At 52.2% G+C, this 26,538-nt stretch overlaps 2 protein-coding genes across 2 annotated transcripts in view; both read right to left on the reverse strand.

The window, feature by feature from the left end:
* GCC1 (GRIP and coiled-coil domain containing 1) overlaps positions 1-26,538 on the reverse strand; it is a 325,404-nt gene that overhangs the window by 20,157 nt on the left and 278,709 nt on the right. The gene's annotated exons all lie outside the window — the stretch shown is intronic.
* Positions 6,053-13,632, reverse strand: PAX4 (paired box 4; the record flags this gene model as incomplete). The annotated part of the gene is made up of 7 exons (XM_079991955.1): positions 6,053-6,218; positions 7,305-7,387; positions 8,489-8,659; positions 8,934-9,021; positions 10,535-10,750; positions 11,984-12,132; positions 13,563-13,632. The coding sequence occupies 7 exons, from the start codon at positions 13,630-13,632 to the stop codon at positions 6,099-6,101; spliced, it is 897 nt and encodes a 298-aa protein (XP_079848081.1). The 3' UTR covers positions 6,053-6,098.

Raw genomic sequence — 26,538 nt, forward strand, 5'->3', positions numbered from 1 at the left:
GCTATAAAAGGGGATTGGGCAAATCCACAGAAAGGGATATGGATTGCTACCAGGCTCTGCTCTGCCTCCCCAGCTGGAGGCAGCCATGGTTCTGAATCCCAGTTGTTGGTGTTGTAAACCAAAAGTCTGCCCTTTTCCCCCTTATGGGGTACCCAAGAGCCCATACAGAGTCCTTACGTAGGTTCCCTGTTGGTAGGAGAAAAGAACAGAGGCCAAGCAGAGAATACTGAGAAGCAAAGCAGCTAGTAAGCCTGATCTTTATTGATCTGTTGCAACAAGGTGCTCCCCTCACACGCAGGAAAGGAGGAGGACCCAGAACAACCCTAACCCTAACCCGCCCTTATATAGACATTTTAAATTCCCTGCCCTGGAGCTCCAGACCACCCCTCCATATATCATACCTACATCACAGAAAGGTCGGTCTACAGCAGAAATCTGAGTGACTTGTTTATCTCATCTGCCAGGTTACCTATTTAATGGTCACTTGATTGGATTGCCTGGGGAGCCTGGCCAGTCTTTTGTCATGACAAATACTTAGTTCCTGAGCCAGGTCACATCATATTCATATCTTAAATGTGCCCTTGAGACAGGATTTGTGAGGGAAAAGACAGTGGGGAGGCTTTTCCATTTTCCTTTGACCTTGCAGAGAAAACATTTGGGAATCAAAAATGGTTCCAGGTCAGTCCTCCTGTGCTGATCCATGTATGTGCTTGGTTGGTACATTTATTATATACCTAAGACCTTAAAATTCTTACCACACTGGAAACTGCAGGAGAGGAGAGCTGCTCTTGTGCTCGGATCCTGCCCCCTGGTTTCCCAGAGGCATCATTCTGGCCACTGTGAGAACAGGAGGCTGCACTAGATGGGCAGTTGGAATGTGAGATTTTGTTTTATAAAATTGGTTTCTTCCCTCCCCTTCTGTAATTTGCCTCCTTTGGGGGGTGATGATAGGCCAGCAGGGGGACTTCCGGGTTAGCGCGATCGGCTAATGGCGGATTCCCTCCGAGCTCCGGAGGGAATCGGCTCTGCTGAAGACGGGTCCTACCACGCCGGCGACGCGGGGACCCTCAGAAACCGCAGGCGCGGAAGCCTGCGGACTTGGTGACTCGGTGGGCACCTTTAAGCGCCCTCCCTGACCCACAAAGAGCCTTTTTAAAGGCTACAGAGAGGGTACGGGGAGCGGCGTGGTGCTGAGAGTAGACCGCTACTTCAGTGGAGCGAAGCCGCGTGCCATGGCCGGACAGCGCTGACTTTTTTCCCAAAATTCGGACTGGAAACAAATAACCCGTGAGTAGAATGGAATTTGGACTTTAAAATCTATATCTTTGAATTCGGTACAACCGGGGGATGTGCTAAAGGGAAGTCCGCACCCCCCTATCTACAAACGATCTAAAGCAAGGATCGGTGGACTAAGGTGGAAAGTACTGTTTTTGGTGTTAGATAAAAAATATTTCCATGAGTTTGACAGAAGAAGTCTTTGTGCTGGAGAGAAAGTGAGGAGTTTTGGAAGCTTTTGTGTAAACCCCCCCCTCCCGAACCCGGGAGCGTCCTGTGTGTAAGCCGGAGGAAAAAGAACAAGGAGTTTGACAGCTGTCAAAGGAGCTGTCAAACGGGCGGCTAAAATTTAAGAACTTTGTTATTTAATAACTTTCTGAACTAAAAGTGTTGCTTTTGAACTGAGGTGGCTGGAAACAACGTAGTCATAAACAACAAAGTAACGGGCTGTTGGAAAAGGACTATCAAGCAACTGTAATCCCCCTGGGGGGAACTAGGGACATTACAATGGCTGCAGAGGGAAAATTACTGGTAGAGATAGAAAGAATGTTTTTTCTCGTGGGAATCCTGCAAGAGCAGAGTACGGCTATGAACAAAGAACTTATGACCTTGAATTCCAAAACAAACGACTCTGCTGAATGCATAAAGGATTTGCCTGATAAGGAATCTGCAGCTGAACCAGAAGAGACATTTTTGGAACAGGTGGAGAGAAAAGAAGGAATGGAAAAAGTGCAGGAAAATATCAATCAGAAGCCCATATTGTCAGGAAATAAAGAAGAAGATCTTTGGATTACAAATCTGCGAAAGATGAGAAAGATGAAGGAGGAAGTCCCGGGAGCACTTGGAATATTGGAATTCAAAAGAGTAAAGAAATATGATTGGGACTTCCTCCTTGAGTATGGGAGATCAACTGACTTTTTGCAGCAACTGCTATTAAGTATCTTGGATGGAAGAAAATATGATGTGACTGAGATAGAATTCCTTCGAGACCTGAGGACCAACAAAAAGGGCTACCAACAAAATCGGCAGAGAGAGACTGACAGAGACTTGAAGGCCTCTGATGTGAGGAATCCGGGCTAGGATAATTGCTTGGGAAGGGATGGAAACTGGGGTAGGGAGGGAGGGGAGAACAGAATTTCAAAATTTTATGATTTTTGTATTTGGCCATTATGACATATAATTGACAAAAATACAAAGGGAGAAATTCGTGGAAGGGTAATTAGGTCGACCTTAGAAAAAAAAAGATTTAATGTTTAAAAGAGAATTGGATAAATTAAATTTGGATAAGTAAAAAGGATTAAGTTTAAAAATAACAATAATATGTTAAAGATGGGAGATAAGAACTTGCTGAACTAATTTTTGGAATTGGGATGTATGAAGAGGGGGTGGGGGGAAGTCAGGGAAAGGGGGTAATGAAAATAAGAGTTTAAAAATATATATGTTTTGTTTTTGTTTTATAAAATGTGAAAACCTAATAAAAAATTTATTAAAAAAAAAAAAGATGATAGGCCAGCAGGGAACTCCCAAGAGCCTCCTCGGCAGTTGAGGGCCCTGGCTTGGGCCTGGGAGGGGTCCTCTTCACCCTGCCCCCTTGATGCCTTGCCAGGTCTTGGGCATGGAGGCCCTGAGGTTCTTGCAGAGAGAAAGGCGGCCTCTCTTGTAATAACTGGCAGACCAATGAACACGCCAGAAATCACACGCAATTAGAAAACCCTCCCTCTGTCCCATAGCTCAAATCCAAGAGGTCCCCGTGTAACATCCTGCCCTCCTTGAGAGTCTCCAGATACTGGATGAGTGCAAGAGAGGCTGAGGGAAAAGAAGGAGGAAGTCTGTGAAGGCATTGCAAGGCGGAAGTCCTCTGAGTCTCTTCCAGAAGCACCCACAGAAAGGAGGGTGGGGCGGAGGAGGGCACCTGGTTTGGGGCTGCGGACAAGGGACAGCCCAGCAGGCAGACACCCCCAAACCTCCTGTAGCTTCCAGCCCCCAGGCAAGACAAGCAAGGAAAGAAGGGTGGGGTGGGGGTCCAAGGAAGAGAGGGGCAAATGCTTCCTGCCCAGGAGGGTCTCTCTCCTGCCCCATAGCTGCAGCAGCAACACTTGTGGGGTGGGAGGGCCAGGAATGGTCCTTACAGCTGTGCCAAGGGCAGGGGGCTCCCCACAGCCAGCCACCGCCTCCCCCTCCTCCTCATGTTGCCACCTTTGTTGTTGTTGTTTAGTCGTTTAGTCGTGTCCGACTCTTCGTGACCCCCTGGACCAGAGCATGCCAGGCACTCCTGTCTTCCACTGCCTCCCTCATGCTGGTAGCTTCGAGAGCACTGTCCCACCATCTCGTCCTCTGTCGTCCCCTTCTCCTTGTGCCCTCCATCTTTCCCAACATCAGGGTCTTTTCCAGGGAGTCTTCTCTTTTCATGAGGTGGCCAAAGTACTGGAGCCTCAGCTTCAGGATCTGTCCTTCCAGGGAGCACTCATGGCTGATTTCCTTCAGAATGGATACGTTTGATCTTCTTATGGTCCATGGGACTCTCAAGAGTCTCCTCCAGCACCAGAATTCAAAAGCATCCATTCTTTGGCAATCAGCCTTCTTTATGGTCCAGCTCTCACTTCCATACATCACTGCTGGGAAAACCAGAGCTTGAACTATACGGACCTTTGTTGGCAAGGTGATGTCTCTGCTTTTTAAGATGCTGTCTAGGTTTGTCATTGCTTTTCTCCCAAGAAGCAGGCGCCTTTTGATTTCGTGACTGTTGTCACCATCTGCAGTGCTCGTCTCCAAATCACGCCCCCTTAATACATGCACACATTAACCCAAAGGATTTTGCTGTTGGCCCAGCAGCAGCCCAGCAAGAAGGTTCTGGAAGGATTAGATGAATTCATTGAAGAGAGGGCTATCGATGACTTTCTAGCCAGGAGGGTTCTGCTTTGCCCTCTTGGGCTCGGATCCTGCTTGCTGGTTTCCCATCACTGGCCACTAGGAGAAGAACAGGCTGCTGGACTAAGTAGACCCTCCGTGGGCCTGATCCAGCCGGTTCTTCTCCAGGTCTTCTGTGCCAGCAGAATGTCTCAGCCCAGTCTACACAAGATCTTTTTGGAGGAAGTCAACACGGCACAGAGAATCCTGACCCCGGAGTCCTCAGGGAGGCCCAAAGAGCAGCAGGTGTGGGCACACCCCACGGCGTCTCTTCTAGAGCAGATATTCCCGGTGGTCTCTCTGGGCCTGGGCAGCCCCCCAGAATCAGGCTCCCTGGTCCTTGGGGAGGAGGCACTGGCAGCGGCTCAGAGCTGGTGGGGGAGAAGGGGCTTCCAGGGCCCCGGACAGCTGAGGATGGGGGGAGCCCCACCAAAGGAGGCAAGTCTGGGCTCCAGGGTGGGGCAGGAGCACTCCCTGCAGACCCCAGCCCTGCAGAGAAAGAGCCAGGGGTCAGGCGAGGGTTAAGGGCCCTTGTGAAGAGTGGGCCTCTCTTGCTTCTGATGCCCAAAAGGAAGGGGTGCTCGAAGGGCAACTGACCCCCTGGCTGGTGATGCCCTCCTCCTATCCCATGGGGGGGGAATGGGTAGGAGCCAAAGCAGCTGGAGACCTCTCTTACCACAGAAGGGCTCCGTCCAGGCACAAGGTGGGGGGCCAGGTGGTTGCAGGTGGGGCGGGAAGGTTTTGCAGCCGCCGACCTTGAAGCGAGGGGCAAGGCTGGGAGGAGAAGGCTGTGGAGGCAAGAGGAATCATGGAAGGGACCCCCAAGGGTCATCTAGACCACTTCCTGCACCACTCCCTGGCCCATCCTGCTGTCCCCTATCTTAAAGTTGTAGAGTTGGAAGGTACTTCTGAAGGTCCTCTAGTCCACCCCTTTGCTATGCAGGAATCACAACTAAAGAATCTATCAGGCTTCAGGGAATCGGCAATAGATAAGAAGATGGAAGAAAGGGACTTCTTACCAGTTAGAAACTTTAAGAACCACAGCGAGAGAACAAAGAGCCCATCTCCTAGAAATGGCGGTGCTCCCAATTAAGGATTCCACCCACTTCCATCCCTATTCATCTACGTCACTCCTACGTTATGTAATCTGAGCTTGTGCTTTCTGTGCTTTCTGTTCTGAGACTTTCTGAGCTCTTCTCAACCTTGGGGAGAGCGGACGAATGCTTTCCAGAGACAGTGGATCTGTTAACCCTCTCCCTCCCAGTGCTTCTTCTCCTAGCTGTTCCCCATCCAGTATTTCCCAGCTTCTGCCTTCTGAACTATGCCCCTCTTCAAACCACTGTTCCAAATCTATACTGTCCTCCTGCTCCTGGGAAGTTTCAGGATCCGGATCCAGAGCAGGGGGAGGCTCCCACCATTCCTCCTCAGCCCTCCTCAGCAGGGTCCCTGACAGAACCCCTGGCAGAGGCCACCCAACCTCTGCTTGAAAATCTCCAAGGAAGGAAAGTCCAATCTTGGGACTTCTGGGCACCCACCTACCTGGTGGCAGAGGGCAGCGGCTGTTGGTGCGTCAGAGTCGGCTGCAGCAAAGCCTTGGGGGGCTGGTGCCGCAGGAGGGGGGCAGCACTCCCATGGGGGTCCTAGGAAGGAGAGAGAGAGGGAGAGCGGTCTGCCGCCTGCCTCGTGGCTCCCAAGGAGGGTTTGTTCCGCTTGCTTTCCCCACGGCTGCCAGGGGAAACTGGGAGACCAGCTGCCTGCTGCCCTAGGGGTCCTGCCCCACAGCTCCTTGTCCCTCCCAAAAGACCCTAAGAGGAGAAGGGTGCAGGGAAGACACAGGAGCCACGGACTCATTTTTTGGGGGGGAGGGAAGCCTTGTGAGAAGTTAGTACACAGACTTTTTTGAAGCCCCCCCCCCCTTAGGGCAGAACAAGAACACCTGGAATTGGGGAGGGGGCCAGGCCAGAACCTGCGTGTCCTGTGTCCAGCATGGCCTTGGCCTCTCGCTGTTGCCTCGCTCTCCGATTTGAGAACCAAACCTAGTGGGAACAAAGACAAAGTCACAGGCAGTCTGGGTTGGGGCCACACCCTGCCCCAGAACTCCCAGGAATCCCATGAAGCTGAATGTCAGAAGGTGCAGCACAGGGTTCACCTATGGAACTCACTGCAACAGGAGGCAGGGAGAGTTACTCTTGTGCTCGGATCCTGCTTGCAAGGTTTCCCATAATGGGCGTCTGTTTGGCCCTGAGAGAGCAGGGTGCTGGGCCAGAGAGGACATTGCCCTGATCCTGCAGCCTCTTTGCACTGTTATAGGAATGCCAAGGTCTCAGATATTGAAAATCGTATGTTCATAAATTTTCAAGGCAAACACATAAACAAGTATATAAACCACGTGTCTGAAATAGTACAGGAGAGCCGCCCTGAAGCCACTTTGACTCTTCCAGGGACCTCAAATATTCTCTGCAGTGAGGAAGGAAATGGGGAAGCCTCCCCATTGTCCCTTTACTCAAATCCTGCCTTAAGGGCATATTTGTGACCTGGATTCAGGAAGTAAATATTTAACATCTCAAAAGGAATGGCCAGGCTGCCCAGGTAAAGCAATCAGCGACCATTGTCAGGTATCCTGGCAAACAGGATTTCTGGGGTAGACCGCCCCCTGTGATGTGTTTCTGTTGGAGACCTCCTCCTTCTGTGATATATGTATGATGTTTTGGGGGGTGGTCTTGAGCTACAGGGGAGGCAATTTTAAAAGTCTGTATAAGGGCTTGCGCACCAATGTTCTGGGTTCCTCCTTTCCCTCCCTGCGTGTGGTGAGTGAGGACCCTGTTGCAACAGATCAATAAAAATCAGGCTTACTAGCTGCTTTGCTTCTCAATATTCTCTGGTTGGCCTCCGTTATTTTCTCCTACCGATAGGGAACTTACTTAAGGACTCTATACAGGTTCTTAGGTACCCCATAAGGGAAAGGAGCAGTTGTGGGTTTTTCCCCCTATAAAAGCATGTTCTTATGTTTTCGGTGTTTGGGTGAGGATCCTGTGGCTCTGAGGTCGCTTTGCACAGTGGCGTTTGGGGGAGCAAAGCCTTTGTCCCGGGTGAGGGAGCAGCAGAAGAGGAGTGTCACTTACTCTGATGGTGTCGGCTGGGAGCCCAGTAGCAGAAGCCAGCTCCTCCCGGGCAGCCGTCTCTGGATACGGCCCTCTCTGGAATGCTGGAAGGGAGTTTGGGAATTACATTCAGCTGCCCCCCCCCTTGCCCCAGAGCCCAAAACACCACCCTGTGATTGACACGACCCCTCAGATGGAGATACAGTGGTACCTCAGGTTAAGAACTTAATTCGTTCTGGAGGTCCGTTCTTAAGCTGAAACTGTTCTTGACCTGAAGCACCACTTTAGCTAATGGGGCCTCCTGCTGCTGCTGCGCCGCCAGAGCACAATTTCTGTTCTCATCCTGAAGCAAAGTTCTTAACCTGAGGTACTATTTCTGGGTTAGCGGAGTCTGTAACCTGAAGCATATGTAACCACTGTACTGCAGTGATGATGACCCTAGACCAGGGGTGTCCAAATTTGATGAAGTGAACATGCATGAGGGCCTACCAAAGTTGTTGACCTTTTTCTAGGATTAGTCAGCACAAAATTGCTCACCATGCGTGAGATAGCGGGTGGATGGGTCCTAGAGCCACACGCAGGGCACATGCGCAAGTTGCCCAACAAAGAGCTGGGCGCATGTTGGGATGATTGTGGGGTCCGGACAAAGCCACAGCTGTCTGAACATCATGGCCTCTGTCTAACTTTTTGTGGTCTCAGTAGTCTGCGGTCTGAGACCTTTTGTCTCCTTCGTCATACACTGTGCAAGGGGAAAATGACGTGGTGGAAACAGGTGCCAAAATAACTTTGTACCATCCCACAATCTCGGGGCCAGAAGATGTGTAAAGGTCACAGCCCCAAATGTATCTGCCTGGGTTTGCATATTTGTCTCAATAAAAGGAGGCTCCACAGGGCTGGACGGCAGCTTGCATGCAGCTCACCTGCATTATCAACTCCTGCCTCATGTCCATCACTTCAGCGCATGTGCAAGCGGGTGAGCAAGCAGCAGCACCTGTGGGGCCAGATTAAAGCTACCGGAGGGCCAGATTTGGCCCGTGGGCTGGACTTTGGACATGCCTGCCCTAGACTCTCTGCCTCCCCTCGGAAGCACACAAGTGGAGGCAGGCTGCCTTGCAAAGCCCCTCCAGGTCCCAAGCAGAAACCTTAACCTTTCTGAGTCCTTGCCCTTGTGGGGGCCCTGATCCTGCACAGCCCCAGGAACTCACCTTGTTCCAAGACCTCCAGCTGCTGCTTGGAGAAGACAGTGCGGCTCCTGTTCCTGCCTGGCTCGCCTGCTGTGGGGGGCCTCGCCACCTCCTGCAGCCCCTCGGGGGGAGCCGGGGCCTCTGCCCTCTCCTCTGAACCCGGGGGACTCCTCTCCCAAGGCAAGGTGGGACCTGCAGAAGAGCGGGAGTGCAAACCAAGTGTGGGTGCCTGTGCAGCGAGATCCCTGGAAGCAGGACCCCTAGCAAGTCACAGAATCCTACAACCGTAGAGTGGTAGAGTTGGAAGGGATGCATTTTAAATAAAAGGACGCATTCTACTCATGTAAAAACACGCTGATTCCCAGACCGTCCATGGGCCAGATTGAGAAGGCGATTGGGCCACATCCGGCCCCCGGGCCTTAGTTTTCCTACCCACGTCCTGAAGCCTTTTCACAACATCTCTGACCTGAGTGCAGAGGCTTGAGGAAGGCAGCCTCCTCTGCGAAGGGCATTCCCACTGGCAGACGTCTTAGGATTCGGTTGATGGAGGACACCTGGAGAGGGAGGGAGGAAAGAGACGGTGGCTGGAAGGGGCCCCAAGAGTCAGGCTCCAATCCTGACACATTCAGGAGGATCACACTGCAGAGCCAGAGGTGGTGTGGTGGTTAGAATGTCAGACTAGGACCTGGGAGAGACCAGAGATCGAATCCTCTGCTCGGCCATGAAGCTCACTGGGTGTGGCCTTGAGGGACCAGTCCCTGCCTCTCAGCCTAACCTACCTCACAGGGCTGTTGTTGAGATTAATTGAGGTGGGGGGGGAGAGAACTGTGCATGCCACCTTGAGCTTCCTGGAGGAAAAGCTGGGATAGAAATGCAAGAAATAAAACAAGAAATAAATAAATTGCACTTGGTGCAGTCATAACATTTGGGGGGGGGGTTGGGAAGTCTGAGAAGATTTCCAGTTGGCAAAGGCTCTGTTCAGAGCTGATGGCACCAGACTCCATCCTCGGAGGCACTGGCTGTGAGAGGAGGTCCCCAGCTGCATCTTTCTCCTCTGGTGCAAGAGGGCCCCCCCTGCTCCTGCTGCCTCTGGACAGGAAGAGTGGGGGTTGGGAGGGTACCCTGCCTTCAGCCCCACAGCTCCTCACAAGAAGGGGTCTGCCCCTCAGTGCTGGGCGCTGCTGGGCTCAGAGGCCAGACGGAGCTCAAGAGATGCTCTCTTGCTTTGCGGCTTAAGGCCTGTCCCCGGCAAGGAGCAGAAGGCTCCCTGCGCTCCTGGAAGGTGGGGAGAGTGCTAGGGTCCCCGACTCCTTTGCCCCTGGGGAGGGGCCACTGTTGTGCTGCCCTTTCACAGGCCTTTGCTTGCACTGAAAATGGGATTAATTTCTTAGGAAGTGGGGAATCCAGAGGAGGGACCCAACCTGGGGATAATAATAATATAATTATTATTATTATTATTATTTATACCCCGCCCATCTTTCTGGGTTTCCCCAGCCACTCTGGGCGGCTTCCAACAAAACACTAAAATACAATAACCTATTAAACATTAAAAGCTTCCCTAAACAGGGCTGCCTTTAGATGTCTTCTAAAAGTTTGGTAGTTACTTTTCTCTTTGACATCTGGTGGGAGGGCATTCCACAGAGAGGGAGCCACCACTGAGAAGGCCCTCTGCCTGGTTCCCTGTAACTTGGCTTCTCGCAGTGAGGGAACCGCCAGAAGGCCCTCGGCGCTGGACCTCAGTGTCCGGGCAGAACAATGGATCTAGTCCATCCCATCAGCGCTATGCCCGCTAACATTGTCCCACTCAGTGGCACATGGAATTATTGTGTGTGGGGGGGGGTGCATCACATGATTCACCTTGGCACATGATTCACCTTGGCACATGATTCACCTTGACAGACACGCATGCCTTGATTGCATTGAAATTCACTTGGGAGCAGCTCTTGGGAAGAGATTTATAAACGAAACAGCACATACATGGCAGGCTCCCAGCCCCAGCTTCTCGGTGCCCACAGGTAACACCCCCCCCCCCAAGACCTGCCCCGCCGCCAGCTCACGGCAACTCACACTGGGCATCCTGTTGGCCGCGCAGGCCCCCTCCGCCTGCAGCTTCCCTCTAATCTCCCAGGCAAAGAGGGAGGGCTGTTCCCACTTCAGCTGGGCAATTCGGGCCACAACCTCCGGCGTGGATGTCCGAGGGCGGCTCCCTCCCACGCCCTTTGGCTGGACGGCCCCCGTCTGGTAGTAGCGGGTGAGGATCTTGCTGACACAGCCGTTGGAAACCTGTGGTGTAAAAATACAAGAGTGGGGAGCGAGGAGCACTGAAAGGTCGCATGGAGAGAGAGAGAGAGATTTGGGGGGCTTATGGGGGTTGGCTGCCCCCCTCCAGCTGCTTCAGATTGTCCCCAGCCCCTCAGTCCCACCCCTTCTACTTAGCAACCGTCCCCTTTGTTGTTGGTTTTGAGGGTCTGTCTAGCTGAGTCCCTGTCCATTCCTGGGGTCTGGTTAGTGGGGATTAGAATCTAGCCAAGAAGGTTGCTGAAGTGGTCGGACAAGTTTATTTGCAAGACAATGACCTCACCTGGCCTCTTAAGTATCCTCATCAGCATCCCAAAACAATGAGTTCAGCAAGAGCTACAACTAAGTGAGGGAGCCTTTCCTCCACCCCCTCACCTAGTTGGGGGCATAGATGGCTGCATGTCCTGTTGGTTCTGCAGGATGTCTTGGCAGCTTTTGATACCATCAACCGTGGCATCTTTCTGGGCTGCCTTGCTGGGATGGGCCTCACCTAGTTACTAGGTAGAGCAGCGGTTCTCAACCTGTGAGTCCCCAGATGTTGTTGGACTACAACTCCAGCTCAGGGATGATGGGAGTTGTAGTCCAACAACATTTGGGGACCCACAGGTTGAGAACTGCTGAGGTAGAGGAACAAGAGCCAGAGCAGTGCGAGAGAGAGCTGAGTTGGGAGCAGGCTGGAGGCCGGAGTCACATAGATGTGTTTGCTCTGCGCTGGATCGAAAGCTGTGAATAATGGAGAAGCAAGATCTGTTGGGGGTGTTAATGCTGTGGGCCCTTCCATCCTATGTTCAGGGTGTATATCTGTGTAAATAAAACCAGATATCCTAAAGATAAAAGCCTTCATTCCAAGATAAAAAAATTCCTTCTAGTAGCACCTTAGAGACTTGACTTCTGTTTCGGTATATCTGAAGAAGTGCGCATGCACACGAAAGCTCACACGTATGACAAACTTAGTTGGTCTCTAAGGTGCTACTGGAAGGAATTTTTTTATTTTGTTTTGACTACAGCAGACCAACATGGCTACCTACCTCTAACTTCATTCCAAGGAAACAGAAGCTGGTTGCAAGTGCTTGGAAAGCCTGGAGCCTCTCACTGCTCAGATATTGAGGGTGGTGTGTAACAAAGAAAATATCAAATAATCTGGATGAAGGCTATGACTTGGCTTTTGCTGCCCTTCTGCCGGGAGAGCTAATGGCCCCGCTCCCACTGGCTTCCCACCCTCCATCTAATTTTTACCTTCAAGTGACGGGAGATGTCTGAAGCACGCAGCCCACACGAAGCCAGCTCAACAATTCTCTTCCTCTTGAAGTTGGGCAGGGGGCAGCCGTTCACGAAGGGCCCCCCCAGCTGGTTCACACCACTGGTCCCTGCAAACAGCCCAAAGAGATGGCTTACACCCCTGGCTGTCCCCCAGAGAGCAGGCAAGGAAGGGGTGTCTTTTGGGGCCGCCTGGAGTCTGGTGCTCAGCTGCATGTGGTCTTAGTCATGGTGTTTTTATATGGAAGAACGGGAATGTAGGAAAGCATTTGAAAATAATGTTAGCACATTTAATTTTAAGAACATGCGGAGAGCCAGCAGGATCAGGGCATTGGCCCATTTAGTCCCGCCTCCTGTTCTCAACAGATGCCTCTGTGAAACCAGCAGGCAGGATCCGAGCGCAAGAGCAACTGTCCCCTCCTCTGGTTTCCAGCAACTGGGATTGAGAAGCATTGCAGCCTCCAGCTGTGAAAGGCAGAGCACAGGCATCTTGGCCAGTGACAACCCCAGGAATTTGTCCGATGCTTTTTTAAAGCCATCCAAGTTGGTGGCCATCACTGCCTCCAGTGGGAGGGAGTTCCATGGGTTAGCTCTGTGCTGCATGAAGGAGGACTTCGTTTCCTCTCTCCCGAACCTTCAAACATTCAACTTCATTGGATGCCCAGGAGTTTTAGTGCTATGAGGGAGGGAGAAAAACTTTTCTTCCTCCTCTTTGTTTGAAGATGTTAAGGTTATGTCATCTGCAAATCTGACGGGGATTCCCTCTGTCCTGTCACCTAAGTCAGGGGTGGGGAGCTGGAGCCAGCCAGTGTTGGGTTAGGGTTAGGATCCTTAACTCCTCCCCCCTTTGCAGGTCAACTTTGAATCAGTTTGGAGGAAGGTGTTATTATGACTTGCTAGATCAAGAAACACTCTGCCGGGCAGTGGAGAGAAGGCTCGATTTAGATATTTCAATTCACAGCCTGAAAGGTCAGCCTCTCAGATCACTGGGCAGAAATGCCAAGGCTTCTCTATGGCGCACCAGGTGCCTAAACAGCAGCAAGGTTGCAGCGTGGGAGGAGACTGGTGTGCTCCAGAGATCCCCCGCTGGTCAGGGAGGCTCCCTTTACCTTGGTGTTCCATTGCAGGACAACCCCGGCAGGATAGCTCCAGGGATTCTACAAGAGAAAAGCATTTATTTAGTTACTGTCATTTTATTCCATTTTCCCCAGAAGCCTCTCAAAGTGGCTCCCAGCTTGGGCTGGGATGGTTTTCCTTTACTCCCGTTCTTGCTTGAGAAGCAATTGGTGGTTTTTGTTCCTTTTGCCAAGGGGAGGGTTCCTGAGGACACAGACTCACTTTCCCAGGTAGGTGGGGTGTGTGTGTGTGTGTGTGTGTGTGTGTCCTTCCCTGCTTCTTTGAAGCTGCCTCCTTCATGGATCTTATTCGGGGAGGGAGCCTTTGGAATGCCCTGAGACTGTGGGGTGGGGGTGGGGAGAAGCAGTTGCTGAGAAAGGATTCTGCATGGGGGGGAGCATCTCCCTGAGGACCTATTTCTCACTGCTCTCTTTCTTCCAAGAGGGAGGCTTCGATGTGATCTGAGGGGTGACATAATAGCCACTTTCAGACATGGGAAGCGCTTTCCCACGGAAGGTGGAGCAAGCTGGTTTTCTGCTGCTCTGGAGGGCAGGACCCAGAACTGATGGATTCACATGACAAAGGAAGGCGATTCCGACTAAACATTAGGAATAACTTCCTGGTGATGAGAGCCATTCCACAGTGGAACTGACTCCCTCGGAAGGCGGTGGACACTCTTGTGTAGGAGGTTATTCAGCTTGGATGGCTACCCCCCGTTAGGGACGCTGTAGCTGTGATTCCTGCACTGCAAAGGGCAGGACTAGATATCCCTTGAGGGTACCTTCCAATCCCACAATTCCAATTCTACAACTTCTGCTCAGAGAAGCCTGGGCACTTCCCCTTGGGACAGCGAAAGTGGAGAGGGCCCCTCCTTTCTGGCGTGCGGTGTGTGTTGAACCCAAAAGCGAGATGCCGGCGGGGAGGCAGCTGATTCTTCGCTCCGCACCCACCTCCATCCGCTGCAGCCGCCTGGCCGCGTCCCGTCGGGGCTGGGTCAGTGGCGGTCGGCGGCCGCGGCGTTTCAGCACCATCGCGGCGCGGACAGCGGCCCCAGGTCCGCCCGCGGCGGCTCCCTTCGCTTCTCCTCTCCTGCGCCAGAAGCTGCTTCGGACGGGGCGGGAGCGGCCGCAGGAGTCGGGGCAGCGCCACCCTCCGCGGGAGGCGGCCCTTCTCCCGCTTGCCTCCCCGGGGCCCGGGGCCACCCGCCAGCTTCCAGCCACAGCCGGCAGCATCCCCTTCGCTTTTACCTGGGCTGCGGCTCCGACGCTCGCCGGGAGCTGCTCCTTCTTTTGAGACGGCGCGACTTCCCCACCAACCCCAAACCCGGACGCGCCGCTGCGGATTTGCCCCTCGACGGCTGGGACTCTGGCTGCTCCTCAGCCAGCGGGGCCAGGCCGAACTCCTTCGCCAGCCGGTCTCTTTCCCCCGGCTGCAGGATGCAAAAAGAGGCCAGCTTGGCCTCGCCAGGGGAGGGGAAGGGGCGCCCTGCCCCCACCGACGCCTCCCGAGCTGGCCCAGATGGCCCGGGACTTGCCTGGCGGAGCTGAGCCCTGCCAAGCTGCCCAGGACAATATTTGATGAGCAAATAGTGGGGGCAGGCGGTTCTCCCCCGGCCTGGGCACCAAGCAATTGACCCTCATTAGCCCCCCCTCACCATGCCGCCGCCTCCCCTCCCTCCCTCCCGGGCTCTCCGCCGCGCAGGCTGCCTCGGAGGCGACCATCTGGTCCCCATTACACATTAACCACGGCGCCCTCCCGCTTCGCCAGCCCCGACGGAAAGGAGGGAGGCACAGGGCTGGCCGGGTTCCCTGTGGGTCCTGCACCCTGCAGGGGGGAGGGGAGGCTCGTGGGGAGCGTGGGGGTGACCACGCTGTAGCCCGGATCCCCCCTTGCCCCTGTCATCAAAAGGGAGCCAGAGCGGACGCGCCAAGGAGCAGGGAGGCGTGCGTAATGGCACCGAAAGTGGTCGGGGAGAGCCCTGCAAGGTGGCGTCGTCCTCCACATCGAAAGGGCCCGGGGACAAGGCCTAGAAAGGTCCCCCCTCCCCGCCCCCCTCCAACTCGGAGAGCCAAGCCAGCAACTGGGCCGAGTCGGCTCCTGCTCCGCGGTTCTGCAAGGCGGAGGCCCGTCAGGACTCTCCGGGGCGCACGGCGGCAGGAGGCGCCTCATAGCCGGAACAGGCGCTTCTTCCACAGCCCCGACTTGGGAGAGCCTTCTGGAGTGGCGCGGGGGTGGGGGGCTCGGGAAAAAGGTGTAAGCGTGACCCCGTTCTCAGAGCCTGGATGGAAGGAGCTGCTGGACGCCAAGCGGAGGGGTCTAGCCCTGGCCCGACGGGCGTCCCGGGAAGTGGCGCCCGAAGAGGCGACGCTGTGCCTGGCGCGCTCCGCGCAGAACTTCACCAAGGGCGGCGGAGAGGAGCGAAGGCGAGAAGTTAGGGACACAGGAAGCTGTCTTGCACCGAGTCAGACCATTGGGACCATGTAGTTCCGTACTGTGTGCACTGACTGGCAGCGGGTCTCTCCTAGCTTAAACTGGAGCTACCTTTGGGCATTGAAACTCGGGGTCCCCTGTCTGCAGACCTGGTGCTTTGCCGCTGAGATGCGGCCCATCCCCAGCCGCGGAATCTCGACTGGAAGGCGTGGAAATGGGGGTACGGAGACGGGCCAGGTGAGAGAGACCGGCTGCCCAACCACCCCAGCCAAACCCTCGGGCACCCGCGGCTCCAGCTCGCCTTGGTGGCCGCGCGCCTTCCTTTCTCACCAAACTCAAGCGCATTTCACTGCTTTCTTTCCCAATGCAAAACGCACAGTTTATCCCTTAGCTAGAATACAGAATTAGAGAGTTTGTCATACAGGCGACGTTTAAAACTACAAACGTTTTGCTCAAGCCAGCTTTTTACTCTCCAGGCCACCCCGCTCCCTCTTGTGGGTTTGGTCCAAAACTTAATTCCTAGGCAGACCAGATTTTATTTGCGGTGATGTGACACCTACAACAGATCTATGGATTCCTCTGCCTCGCACTGTACTGACCTCCCCTCCTGCAAGGCAGATCAAGACGCGCTTCCCAGGCTCCAATCCGAACTGGGTCCCAAGTTGCCCAAGCAACTTGTGGACCACGCGGCTGCAACGCCCAGGGCGCAATCCCAGGCCGGCTGCGGTTCTCTCAGGGGCTCCGGCTGCATGCATTTAAGGCACGTGACTTCCCCAGAAGAACCCTGGGAATTGTAGTTCGTTAAGGGTGCTGGGAATTATAGCTGTGTGAGGGTAAACTGCAGTTCCTAGGATTTTTTGTGTGCGACGGGGGGGGGGAATAATGTGTTTTTAGATGCGTGGTGTGTACACAGTTTCAGGCAAGCAGCTCGTCAGGAAGCAGCCCCAGGTGAGCAGGGGGTCAGGCAGAAGACATTGCTCCTGCAGCTCTCAGAGGCATGGAGGCCCCAAAGCCAAAAGGGGGGGCTCCCCAACCCCCACTCTTGGCCAGATGCAGCCTCTGGGAAGTTTCTGCAGGCAGTCCTCCTCTTCTGCCCTGGAGCACTCTTGCCGGCGAGGATCTCAGCCAGCCTCTTGCAGAGCCAGCATGGTGTCGAGATTAAAAGTGGTGGACTCGTAATCTGGGGAACCGGGTTCGCGTCTCCGCTCCTCCACCTGCAGCTGCTGGGTGACCTTGGGCCAGTCACACTTCTCTGAAGTCTCTCAGCCCCACTCACCTCACAGAGTGTTTGTTGAGGGGGAGGAAGGGAAAGGAGAATGTTAGCCGCTTTGAGACTCCTGAAGGGGAGTGATAAAGCGGGATATCAAATCCAAACTCCTCCTCCTCCTCTTGTGGCATCATTGCTCCTGGGGGCTGTTCTGCCTCTGCGTCTGATGCCCAGCTCACTTTCTGTGGGCGGGGAGCACTGCCAGTCCCTCCCAAGGCTCCTCCCTTCTCAGCTGTGGTTCTAGGGCAGGCCTAGGCAACCTCAGCCCTCCAGATGTTTTTGAGACTACAGTTCCCATCCTCCCTGACCACTGGTCCTGTTAGCTAGGGATCATGGGAGTTGTAGTCCCAAAACATCTGGAGGGCTGAGGTTGCCTGTGCCTGTTCTAGGGGTTGTTCCTGAGTGGCCGGAGGCCACTGAGACAGATCCTGCACCACCACCTTCTCCTTGGAGGCAGGACACCCGGCCAGTGCCAGTTCTACACATTTTGTCATAGGAGGAAAAAGTCTTCACTGCCACCAAGAGAAAGAAGTCCGCATGGGGTGGGGGCACACATATGCATGAGGGAAATAAAGCCTTTCTCCCTTTCGTGTCCCACACAGGCTTCCTTCCCTTGGTGGCAGCACTGAGACCACCCCAAAGGGAAGATCGAGGGTCTCCCCTTAGTTCCTCTTCTGCTGCCACCAAGAGAAGGAAGCCCGAAGGTTTCCATCCCATCCAGCCCATAGCAGGGTTCGGGTCTGAGGGTCACAGTTGTTTGAGTGGAGAAGTGGCAAGGTTGGCCACATGAGAGGGAGCAGGTCAAATGGACAGCAGCATCACCTTTGCTTCCAGTGTCCAAAGGGCACCAGAAGACGGAAAGCAGCAATTCAGAAGCAACAAAGGATCTGCACACTCCTCTGCGTTGCATATTTTATTTATTTGAATCTGCCACCTGCCCTTCCCCACAAGCTCCCAGGGCAAAGCCCACCCAATGAAAAATTAAAGTATCATCAAAGCATCAATTAAAACAGCAGAGGAAGTCCTATGGTGCAGTTGTGGTGCTGATCAGATGCAGGAGAGAGGATCTGATCTGAAATGACACACCAGCTCCCAGAGATGGGGGCACAGGCACCTCCAAGGAGAGGGAGCTGCAGAACTGTGTGTGTTTGTGGTGGGGAGACCACAGGGGAAGTCCTCCCAGGTGCCCCTGCTCCTTGGTCCAACCACCCCCTGCCCCACCCCCTGATCTTAATATTTGGGCAGGTCTATGTGGGCTGAGGTGAATCCATCATTCTCTAATGTTTTATATGGTCTTACAGTTTAAGGAAACTCTTCAAAACACTTGACTCCTTCCAAAATAAGAATAGTCCATAGGGATCCACCCCCAGCTTTCCTCAAAATTTCTGTTGGGTCCCCATTTGCGATACCCAAGAACTGAGATTCAGAAGCATGGCTGACTCCAGCTGTGGAGGGTAGAGCAGATCTAGGAGCCCTCGATAGCCCTCTCCTCCTCCATGAATTGGTCCGATCCTCTTCTAAAGCCATCCAAGTGGGTAACCATCACTGCTTCCTTGGGGGAGTGAGTTCCATAATTTAACTCTGCGTTGCCTGAAGAAAGACTTTCATTTATAGGTCCTGAATCACAGAAGAGGTGGTCTACAACAGAAATCTGAGTGCGTTGTTTATCTCCTGTCTGGCAAACCTGCTAATGGTCACTTGACTGGATACCCTGGGGAGCCTGGCCAGTCTTTTGTAATGATAAATACTTAGTTCCTGAGCCAGGTCACAGGCTCACCCTATTCCTACACAGACATACCCTTAAGACAGGATTTGTGAAGGAAAAGACAATGGGGAGGCTTTTCCATTTTCCTTTGACCTTGCAGAGAAATATTTGAGGTCAATTTGGGAAGGACAAAATGGATTCAGGATTTTTTCTGTGGGGTTTCAGACATGTGGTTTTTATTTGCAGTTATGAACATTTAGTGTGTATATACACACTATTCATTTATTTTTATTGACGATGCGACAGGTTAGTGGTTCCCAAGCTTGGTTGCTTGTGTTTCGTTGCTTGTGGTGTGGCTTATTTGTGTGAGGGAGGTGGGCTAGGCTGTTGGGTCAGGTGAGCCATATTGATTCATATGCTCTCAGAGGGGGGAGGTCATTGTCCTGTTGTGGCGCGTATGTGATGAAGGGGAATCACACTGGGGTGAAGCTGTCCTCCATAGCTTGTCCCTGTGCTTGTTGTTGAGTTGTTTAGTCTTGTCTGACTCTTCGTGACCTCCTGGACCAGAGCACGCCAGGCACTCCTGTCTTCAAACTCCCTGTGCTAGTTTGAGTTTTTTGGTTAACATTTCTAGTACAGCAGTTTATCATACATTTTCGTAACAGTGGCCAGAGTTGGTTAAGTAATAATAACCATAACAATAACCATAACAATAACAATAATTTATTATTTATACCCCGCCCATCTGACTAGGTTTCCCCAGCCACTCTGGGCTGCTCCCAACAGAATATTAAAAACACTATAAAACTTCAAACGCTAAAAACTTCCCTAAACAGGGTTGCCTTCATATGTCTTATAAAAGTCAGATAGCTGCTTATTTCCTTGACATCTGATGAGGGGGTGTTCCACAGGGCAGGCGCCACCACCGAGAAGGCCCTCTGCCTGGTTCCCTGTAACCTCACTTCTCTCAGGGAGGGAACCACCAGAAGACCTTCAGAGCTGGACCTCAGTGTCCGGGCTGAGCAATGGCGGTGGAGACTCTCCTTCAGGGATCCTGGATATAGGATATCAACAATCTGGAATGTGGCCAGAGAAGGTTGGCAGCGATGGAGCGAGCTTTCGAGACCACATCCTATGAGGGAGTTGGGCAGGTTCAGCCTGGAGAAGAGAAAATCAAGTGGCAACACGATAACCATCTTCAAATATTTGAACAGCTGTTGCATAGATGATGGAGCGAGTGTATTATCTGTTGTGCTTCGGGGGCTAGGCCTTGAACCAAGGGCTTCAAATGACAGGAAAAGGTATTCTCAACACAACATTGGGAGGAACTTCCTGTCGGAATGAGATGTTCGCAGAGGAACAGCTTGGAAGGTGCTGGTGGACTTCGAACAGAGCCTGAGTGACCACCCAAAAGCCACGCTCATTGTTCCAGCGCCGGGTTTTCTGCATTGGTGCAGGTTGGACTAGATGGCCTTTGGGGGGCCTCCCAATTGAACAGAACTCTGATGAGTGTTTCCCAAGGCCTATCTAGCAGAGGCGTCATTTCAACCAGAGCCCAGGCCTTCCCCTACAGCCCATCTCCAGAACCCCAGGGCTGGCTTCTGTCTGCAGCAAATGGCGACTGAGGTGAGATGGTGATTGTGATGATTCATTTCATTTTTAAGAAAAAAGGGATCTCAAATCTGTTTACAACACATTAAAACATCAAATAAAACAACCCAGCACTGAACATCGCTGAACAAAGTCAATATAAAGTATCCATTCAAAGCAGCATTATTAACAGAAAACTAAAATATTATCTTAAACATGACTAAAGGAAGTCAATTATAAAATGCACATTTCAAACAGCATAATGAGCAAGAGACTAAAAACGTCATCTCAAGCATGGACAGTATCTGCTGCTGTCACTGCCAGTCCTGCCAAGCGTGGTTCGTGGTGGGTGGCAGCTGTGGAATCTCAGGCTCTGTGACCTGGCTGTGCACTAAAAGACAGGCAAGATGGTCTCTGGCCTCTTTCGCAGCCTAAATTTCTGTAGCTGGAGTCAGTCCGGGCTCCACCCTCCAAGGCCAAGTGGGAAAAGGACTGCAGGGCAGGGAAAGGGTTTTCCAGGGCTCACAGCCCAGACGGTCACTGACATGTCACCTTCCGGCTTGAGTTCAGGGCGGCAACTACCATCAAAACAGCACTGTTCTGCCTTACTTGGATAATAATAATAATAATAATAATAATAATAATAATAATAATAATTTATATCCTGCCCTCCCCAGCCGAAGCCGGGCTCTGGGCAGCTAACAACAGTAAAAATAACACATTGAAATACATTCTAAAATCAATTCAAAATCAAATTAATGGCAAATTAATTAGGCTTTGGAGAAAGAGATCTCTTTCTTGTCCTCAGTAAGCAGGAGCTGTTGGTTCTCACCACAAGCTGTGCAGTCAGCCAGAATGGGAATTCCCAACATTTGGAAATCTGAGCCACTGCCGCTCTTGCTGAGAGAGAGAAAGCTCTTTGCATCTCTCCATCAGAGTAAGCTTACCAGATTTTTTTTTCAGTGAATCTGGGGACACTTTTCAACTCCACTGGGTTTTGTATGAGGACTGATTTGTAAATTCAGGGACTGTCCTTGGGAAACAGGGACGCCTGGTAACCTTAAATCAGAGAGACAAGGTGGGTGTCCAGTCCCAACATCCTAGGAAATGAGGCCATATTTAAGGGGGAATATTCAATGTAGTTTAATATTCAATGCAATTGAGGGTGAAAGAAGAGAGCGCAAAATATGGTCTGAAGTTCAACATCAAAAAAACGAAGGTCATGGCCACTGGTCCCAACACCTCCTGGCAAATAGAAGGGGAAGAAATGGAGGCAGTGAGAGATTTTACTTTCTTGGGCTCCATGATCACTGCAGATGGTGACAGCAGTCACGAAATTAAAAGACACCTCCTTCTTGGGAGAAAAGCAATGACAAACCTAGACAGCATCTTAAAAAGTAGAGACATCACCTTGCCAACAAAGGTCTGTATAGTTAAAGCTCTGGTTTTCCCAGTCGTGATGTGTGGAAGTGAGAGCTGGACCATAAAGAAGGCTGATTGCCGAAGAATTTATGCTTTTGAATTGTGGTGCTGGAGGAGACTCTTGAGAGTCCCATGGATTGCAAGAAATCAAACCTCTCCATTCTGAAGGAAATCAGCCCTGAGTGCTCACTGGAAGGACAGATCCTGAAGCTGAGGCTCCAAGACTTTGGCCGCCTCCTGAGAAGAGAAGACTCCCTGGAGAAGACCCTGATGTTGGGAAAGATGGGGGGCACAAGGAGAAAGATGGTTGGATAGTGTTCTCGAAGCTACCAGCATGAGTTTGAGCAAACTCCGGGAGGCAGTGGTAGACAGGAGTGCCTGGCGTGCTCTGGTCCAGGGGGTCATGAAGAGGCGGACAAGACTAAACAACTACTGTAAACAACAAAAACAAAATTCAGTGTAGGTCAGGCTAAGTGAGTGGAAACAGGAACTGAGCAGGGAAAGCAAGCCATCTTTCATGCATTGTGGGGTTTTGAAGAGACATTTACTGAGGCCTGTTCTGGGTACCATGGGGGGGGGGTCCTGTTGGGTGCAGTGGCTGGTAACTCTGGGGGCTGTGTTGATGACCCTTTCTTTTCCTGCGGCACTGGATTCTGTCAGACATGAGTGGAGAAGGGCTTTTCAGAGCAAACATGCATGGCCAGAGGACTGAGCAGTAGATCTGAAAATCAGGATAGTGAGATGGAGCCTCCACCTTCAGCAGCAGCCTATATCCAACCAGGGAGGGAAGGGAGGGCTCTCTGCTTTAAAACAGCACCTGTATCTCTTCAGCCAGTGCTGGCAGCCAAGCATTGCATCAGATGGACCCTTCAGCCATCTCAACACTTAGGTTCTAGTTACAGGTAGGTAGCCATGTTGGTCTGCTGTAGTCGAAACAAAATAAAAAAATTCCTTCCAGTAGCACCTTAAAGGTAAAGGTAAAGGGACCCCTGACCGTTAGGTCCAGTCACGGACGACTCTGGGGTTGCGGCGCTCTTCTCGCTTTACTGACCGAGGGAGCTGGCGTACAGCTTCCGGGTCATGTGGCCAGCAGGACTAAACCACTTCTGGCAAACCAGAGCAGCGCATGGAAACGCCGTTTACCTTCCCGCCTATTGATCTACTTGCACTTTGATGTGCTTTCAAACTGCTAGGTTGGCAGGAGCAGGGACCGAGCAACGGGAGCTCACCCCGTCGCAGGGATTCAAACTGCCGACCTTCTGATCGGCAAGCCCTAGGCTCTGTGGTTTAACCCACAGCGCCACCCGCATAAGTAGCACCTTAGAGACCAACTAAGTTTGTTATTGGTATGAGCTTTTGTGTGCATGCAGACTATGTGTGTATCTGAAGAAGTGTGCATGCACACGAAAGCTCATACCAATAACAAACTTAGTTGGTCTCTAAGGTGCTACTGGAAGGAATTTTTTTATTTTGTTTCAACACTTTGGAAGGGAGACTTAATATAAAGCTTACATTAACCTCCCAACTCCTTTTTCCTTTTGTTAAGGAAGCAACCTTAATCTGCTCTCGCCACCTAGAAGAGGAAATAAGTAGAGCCCTTTCCTCTGAGCTCTTTCCAGGGGCTGCTCCTGTCTCAGCACCCACTGGGATTTCCACACTGCAGGGCCATGAATGATCAGTGCCTTGGGCTGGTCTTCCCATTAGGGACTTGGAAGACTTTTGGGCAAACCTCCACCCCTTTGTCGCAGGTTCATACCCACAGAAGATCATTTTCTGGAATCTAGGGCCACCTTGCTTTTGTTGTGCTTTTGGTACCGGCACCAAGGCCTGTGACCCGAAAACACGGAAGAAATGCACCTTCGGTTTCTCTCCGTGGAGCACAAAATATGGGGTTTCACCTACCACTGAATTGTAGGACCTGTTAAACGTGAAATTGGCTGTTTTAACCCCCTCCCCCCAAAAACTCGGAGGCAAACCAGAGTCACACAGTAAAACTTCTGTAGCTTTAACCAGAGCTTCACTTCTGAGCTCTGCCACGCCCCTCTCCTGAGGAGAAGTAGCACCCGTCACCTTGTGATGTATCCCTTTCTGGCGAAAGAACTTCTGCAGAGCAGACCCAGTAAACTCTGCACATCGGTCACTCTTGACCCCCTGCACTTTTGTGGAGAACCGTAGTTCCACCTCCACAACCCAATCTTTGATCAGTTGCGCTGCCTCGCCTTTGCATTTCAGCTAGAAGACCCAGGAGTTCTGGGTATAGTCATCTGTCAGCGTCAGCAAAAACCTGGCCCCGCCCAAACTCTCTGGCATGGGTCCAAAAAGGTCTGTGTGCACAAGCTCAAAGGGTTTTGTGGTTACCCTCTCTACCCTGGGATAACTGCACCCTTTTACCTTTGCCATTTTGCATGCCCTACAATTTAGGGATCTGCCACATTCCTTTATTTTGCAACCCTTAGTGCACTCTGGCAACATCTGGATCTCTTCCAAAGAACCATGTGATGTTCTTTTGTGCCATACACAAGCACATGAAACATTAGTGGGAACGGTTGCACACTTTGCTTGTGCCCTCTCAGCATTCCCCTCACCCTTCAGAGGTGTTTCCAGAACAAAGAGGTTGTTCTGCCCTTTTGCAACACTGACCAGTTGCTTCCCCCCTCTGAAAATTGTACATTGTGTTCGAAGCACACCTTATACCCCTCCTGTAAGAGACAAGGGACAGATAAAAGACAATGTTTCATCCCAGGTGCCACGTAGACTTCCAGCTCCGCCTGCAAGACAGAAACATAAACATTTGCTACATTAGATACTGGCTTTTGTGTCCCATCAGCAAATTCAACTGTTTTCTCAGCTGAAACAGCTCTGCAGTTCCACATCTCGACACTAGGTGTCGCTGTTATCAGGTGCCTGCTGGCTCCAGAGTCAATGATCCAACGCATTACTCTGTCCTCCCTGGAGTAGTCCCCAAACTTTGCCATTGAGGCCGTCAGCTGATAAGGACCGTCTTCATTCTCTAAGTCACGTACTCCTTGCGCCTTCCCACGCCTGCCTCCTCTCCTGGACTGGCTGCCATGGAAACCTGGCTGATTCCCATGGGAAGCGACCTTGGAAACATCCTGCGCAGCCTCCCTGGCTCTCTGGGGGCAGGAGCGACGCAGATGGTCAGCAGAATTGCAGACATAGTACCGACGAGTGGAAAAAGCCTGAACCGTGCATTCCGCTGGCTTGGCTCCACCCCTGCAACCGGATGAGCCCCCCGTCCCAGCTTTGCCCTCTCTGATACGGCGTTCCTCCTCGTCACTCAAACGTCCTGTCACGTAAGAAAGCGTAAGCGCTTGAGGATCCATAGATTCCAAAGTTAGACACAAATTGTCATAACTTTTGTCCAGAGAGCTGAGCAAAATATACACTTTCAGCTCCTCAGAAAAGTTAACTTGCAACAGCCTCAGCTGGTTAAACACAGAGAGCATCTCAGTTACATGCTTCCTGATGCTATCACCAGGACGCAGCTTCATCTCAAACAGGCGTCTGGTGGTGTGGATCTTTGCCCCAGCTGTGGTCCTGTGGTGCACTCTTTCCAGTGCCTGGTAGGCCTCAAAAGCAGTCTCCAGCCCCTCCACCAAAGGTAGCTGCGAACCCTCCAAACTAAGCACAATAGCTCCCAGAGCTTTGTGATTTTTTCTCTGTGAAGCGTGGGCATTAGCAATGTCTGCTGCTGAAGCACCGGCCGCCGCTGGTGGTAGTGGAGGCCCTTGGACCGCTTCCCACAGACCCTTGGCTACCAGCCATGCCTTCAGCTTTCGGCTCCACTCTTCCCAGTTTCTGCCATCCAATTTTTCGAATGGGACTGCCCATGATTCATGGCTGTCTGCCATCTTCACCCCTGGGGCCCAGCGTATTCACGTAACCAGCAGCAGCTCTCCGGCACCCGGCTCAGCAGACCAGCTCCTCCCAGCGAGTTCCTCTGCCCTCAAACGTTAGGCAGGACTTCCAGCTGGCTCCAGCGTCTTCTTCAACACACACCGGCACACTTTGGCAACAGCTTCAAAGCTTTTTATTACCGCCCATAACCTGTGGAATTGCGTAGCCTTTGGAATGGAGCCTGGCACACTTCCTCTGCGCCGCTCAGCTCTCCGTCCTCCGTCAGCTACTTGTAGCAGAGTTTGCTCAGCGTAGAAACTGTCGCTGTGTGTGTGTGTACCGAATCAAACACACTCAGGCGTTCGTGCGTATTTCTTTCAGTCTTTAATCGTGTAGAAAAACAACTCATAGATCACCAGGCGAGAGAGCACTCATCTTGCTGTCTCACCGTCAGAAGCACGGAAGAACAGACACACAGAGAAAAACACTCCCCTCTGTGAAACCTTAGCCACGCCTCAGGAATGTGAGACGTCACTCAGAACTTCTTAACCCTGTAAGTTCTGAATCTCTTCACAACTGAGACCAGCTGGGGCACTTCAGAGATCCAAATCTCCCATCTCCCCAAATCTCTCTCTGGAGCACTGGAAGCTGATGCCTTTTCCTTCTCCATCTGCCCCTCTAGCTCACCAGCGCTGGTCCCCCCTGCCTGGGATTCTGGGGAGCGGAAGGCCGAGACCCCCTGGCCACCAAGAAGCCCCTGGCAGGGCACCAAGAACTCAGCACCTCCCTTGCTGAGGGTGGGCAGCTGAGGTTTTGTTGCTCCCAGCAAATCAACAGGCTCAACCCTGTCCTCTTAATGTTCATGCATTTCCACCCTCTGTTCTGCAGCATAAACAGTGTGATGCAGCAGCAAAAAAGGCCAATGCTATTCTAGGCTGCATCAGCAGAAGTCTAGCATCCAGATCAAGGGAAATCATAGTACCGCTCTATTCTGTCTCGGTCAGACCACACGTGGGATACTGTGTCCAATTCAGGGCACTACAATTTAAGAAGGATGCTGAGAAGCTGGAACATGCGCAGAGGAGGGCAACCAAGATGACTAAGGGTCTAGAAACCAAGCCTGATGAG

The sequence above is a fragment of the Podarcis cretensis genome (genome assembly GCF_951804945.1).
Source record: "Podarcis cretensis genome assembly, chromosome: 10".
NCBI classification, from domain to species: Eukaryota; Metazoa; Chordata; class Lepidosauria; order Squamata; family Lacertidae; genus Podarcis; species Podarcis cretensis.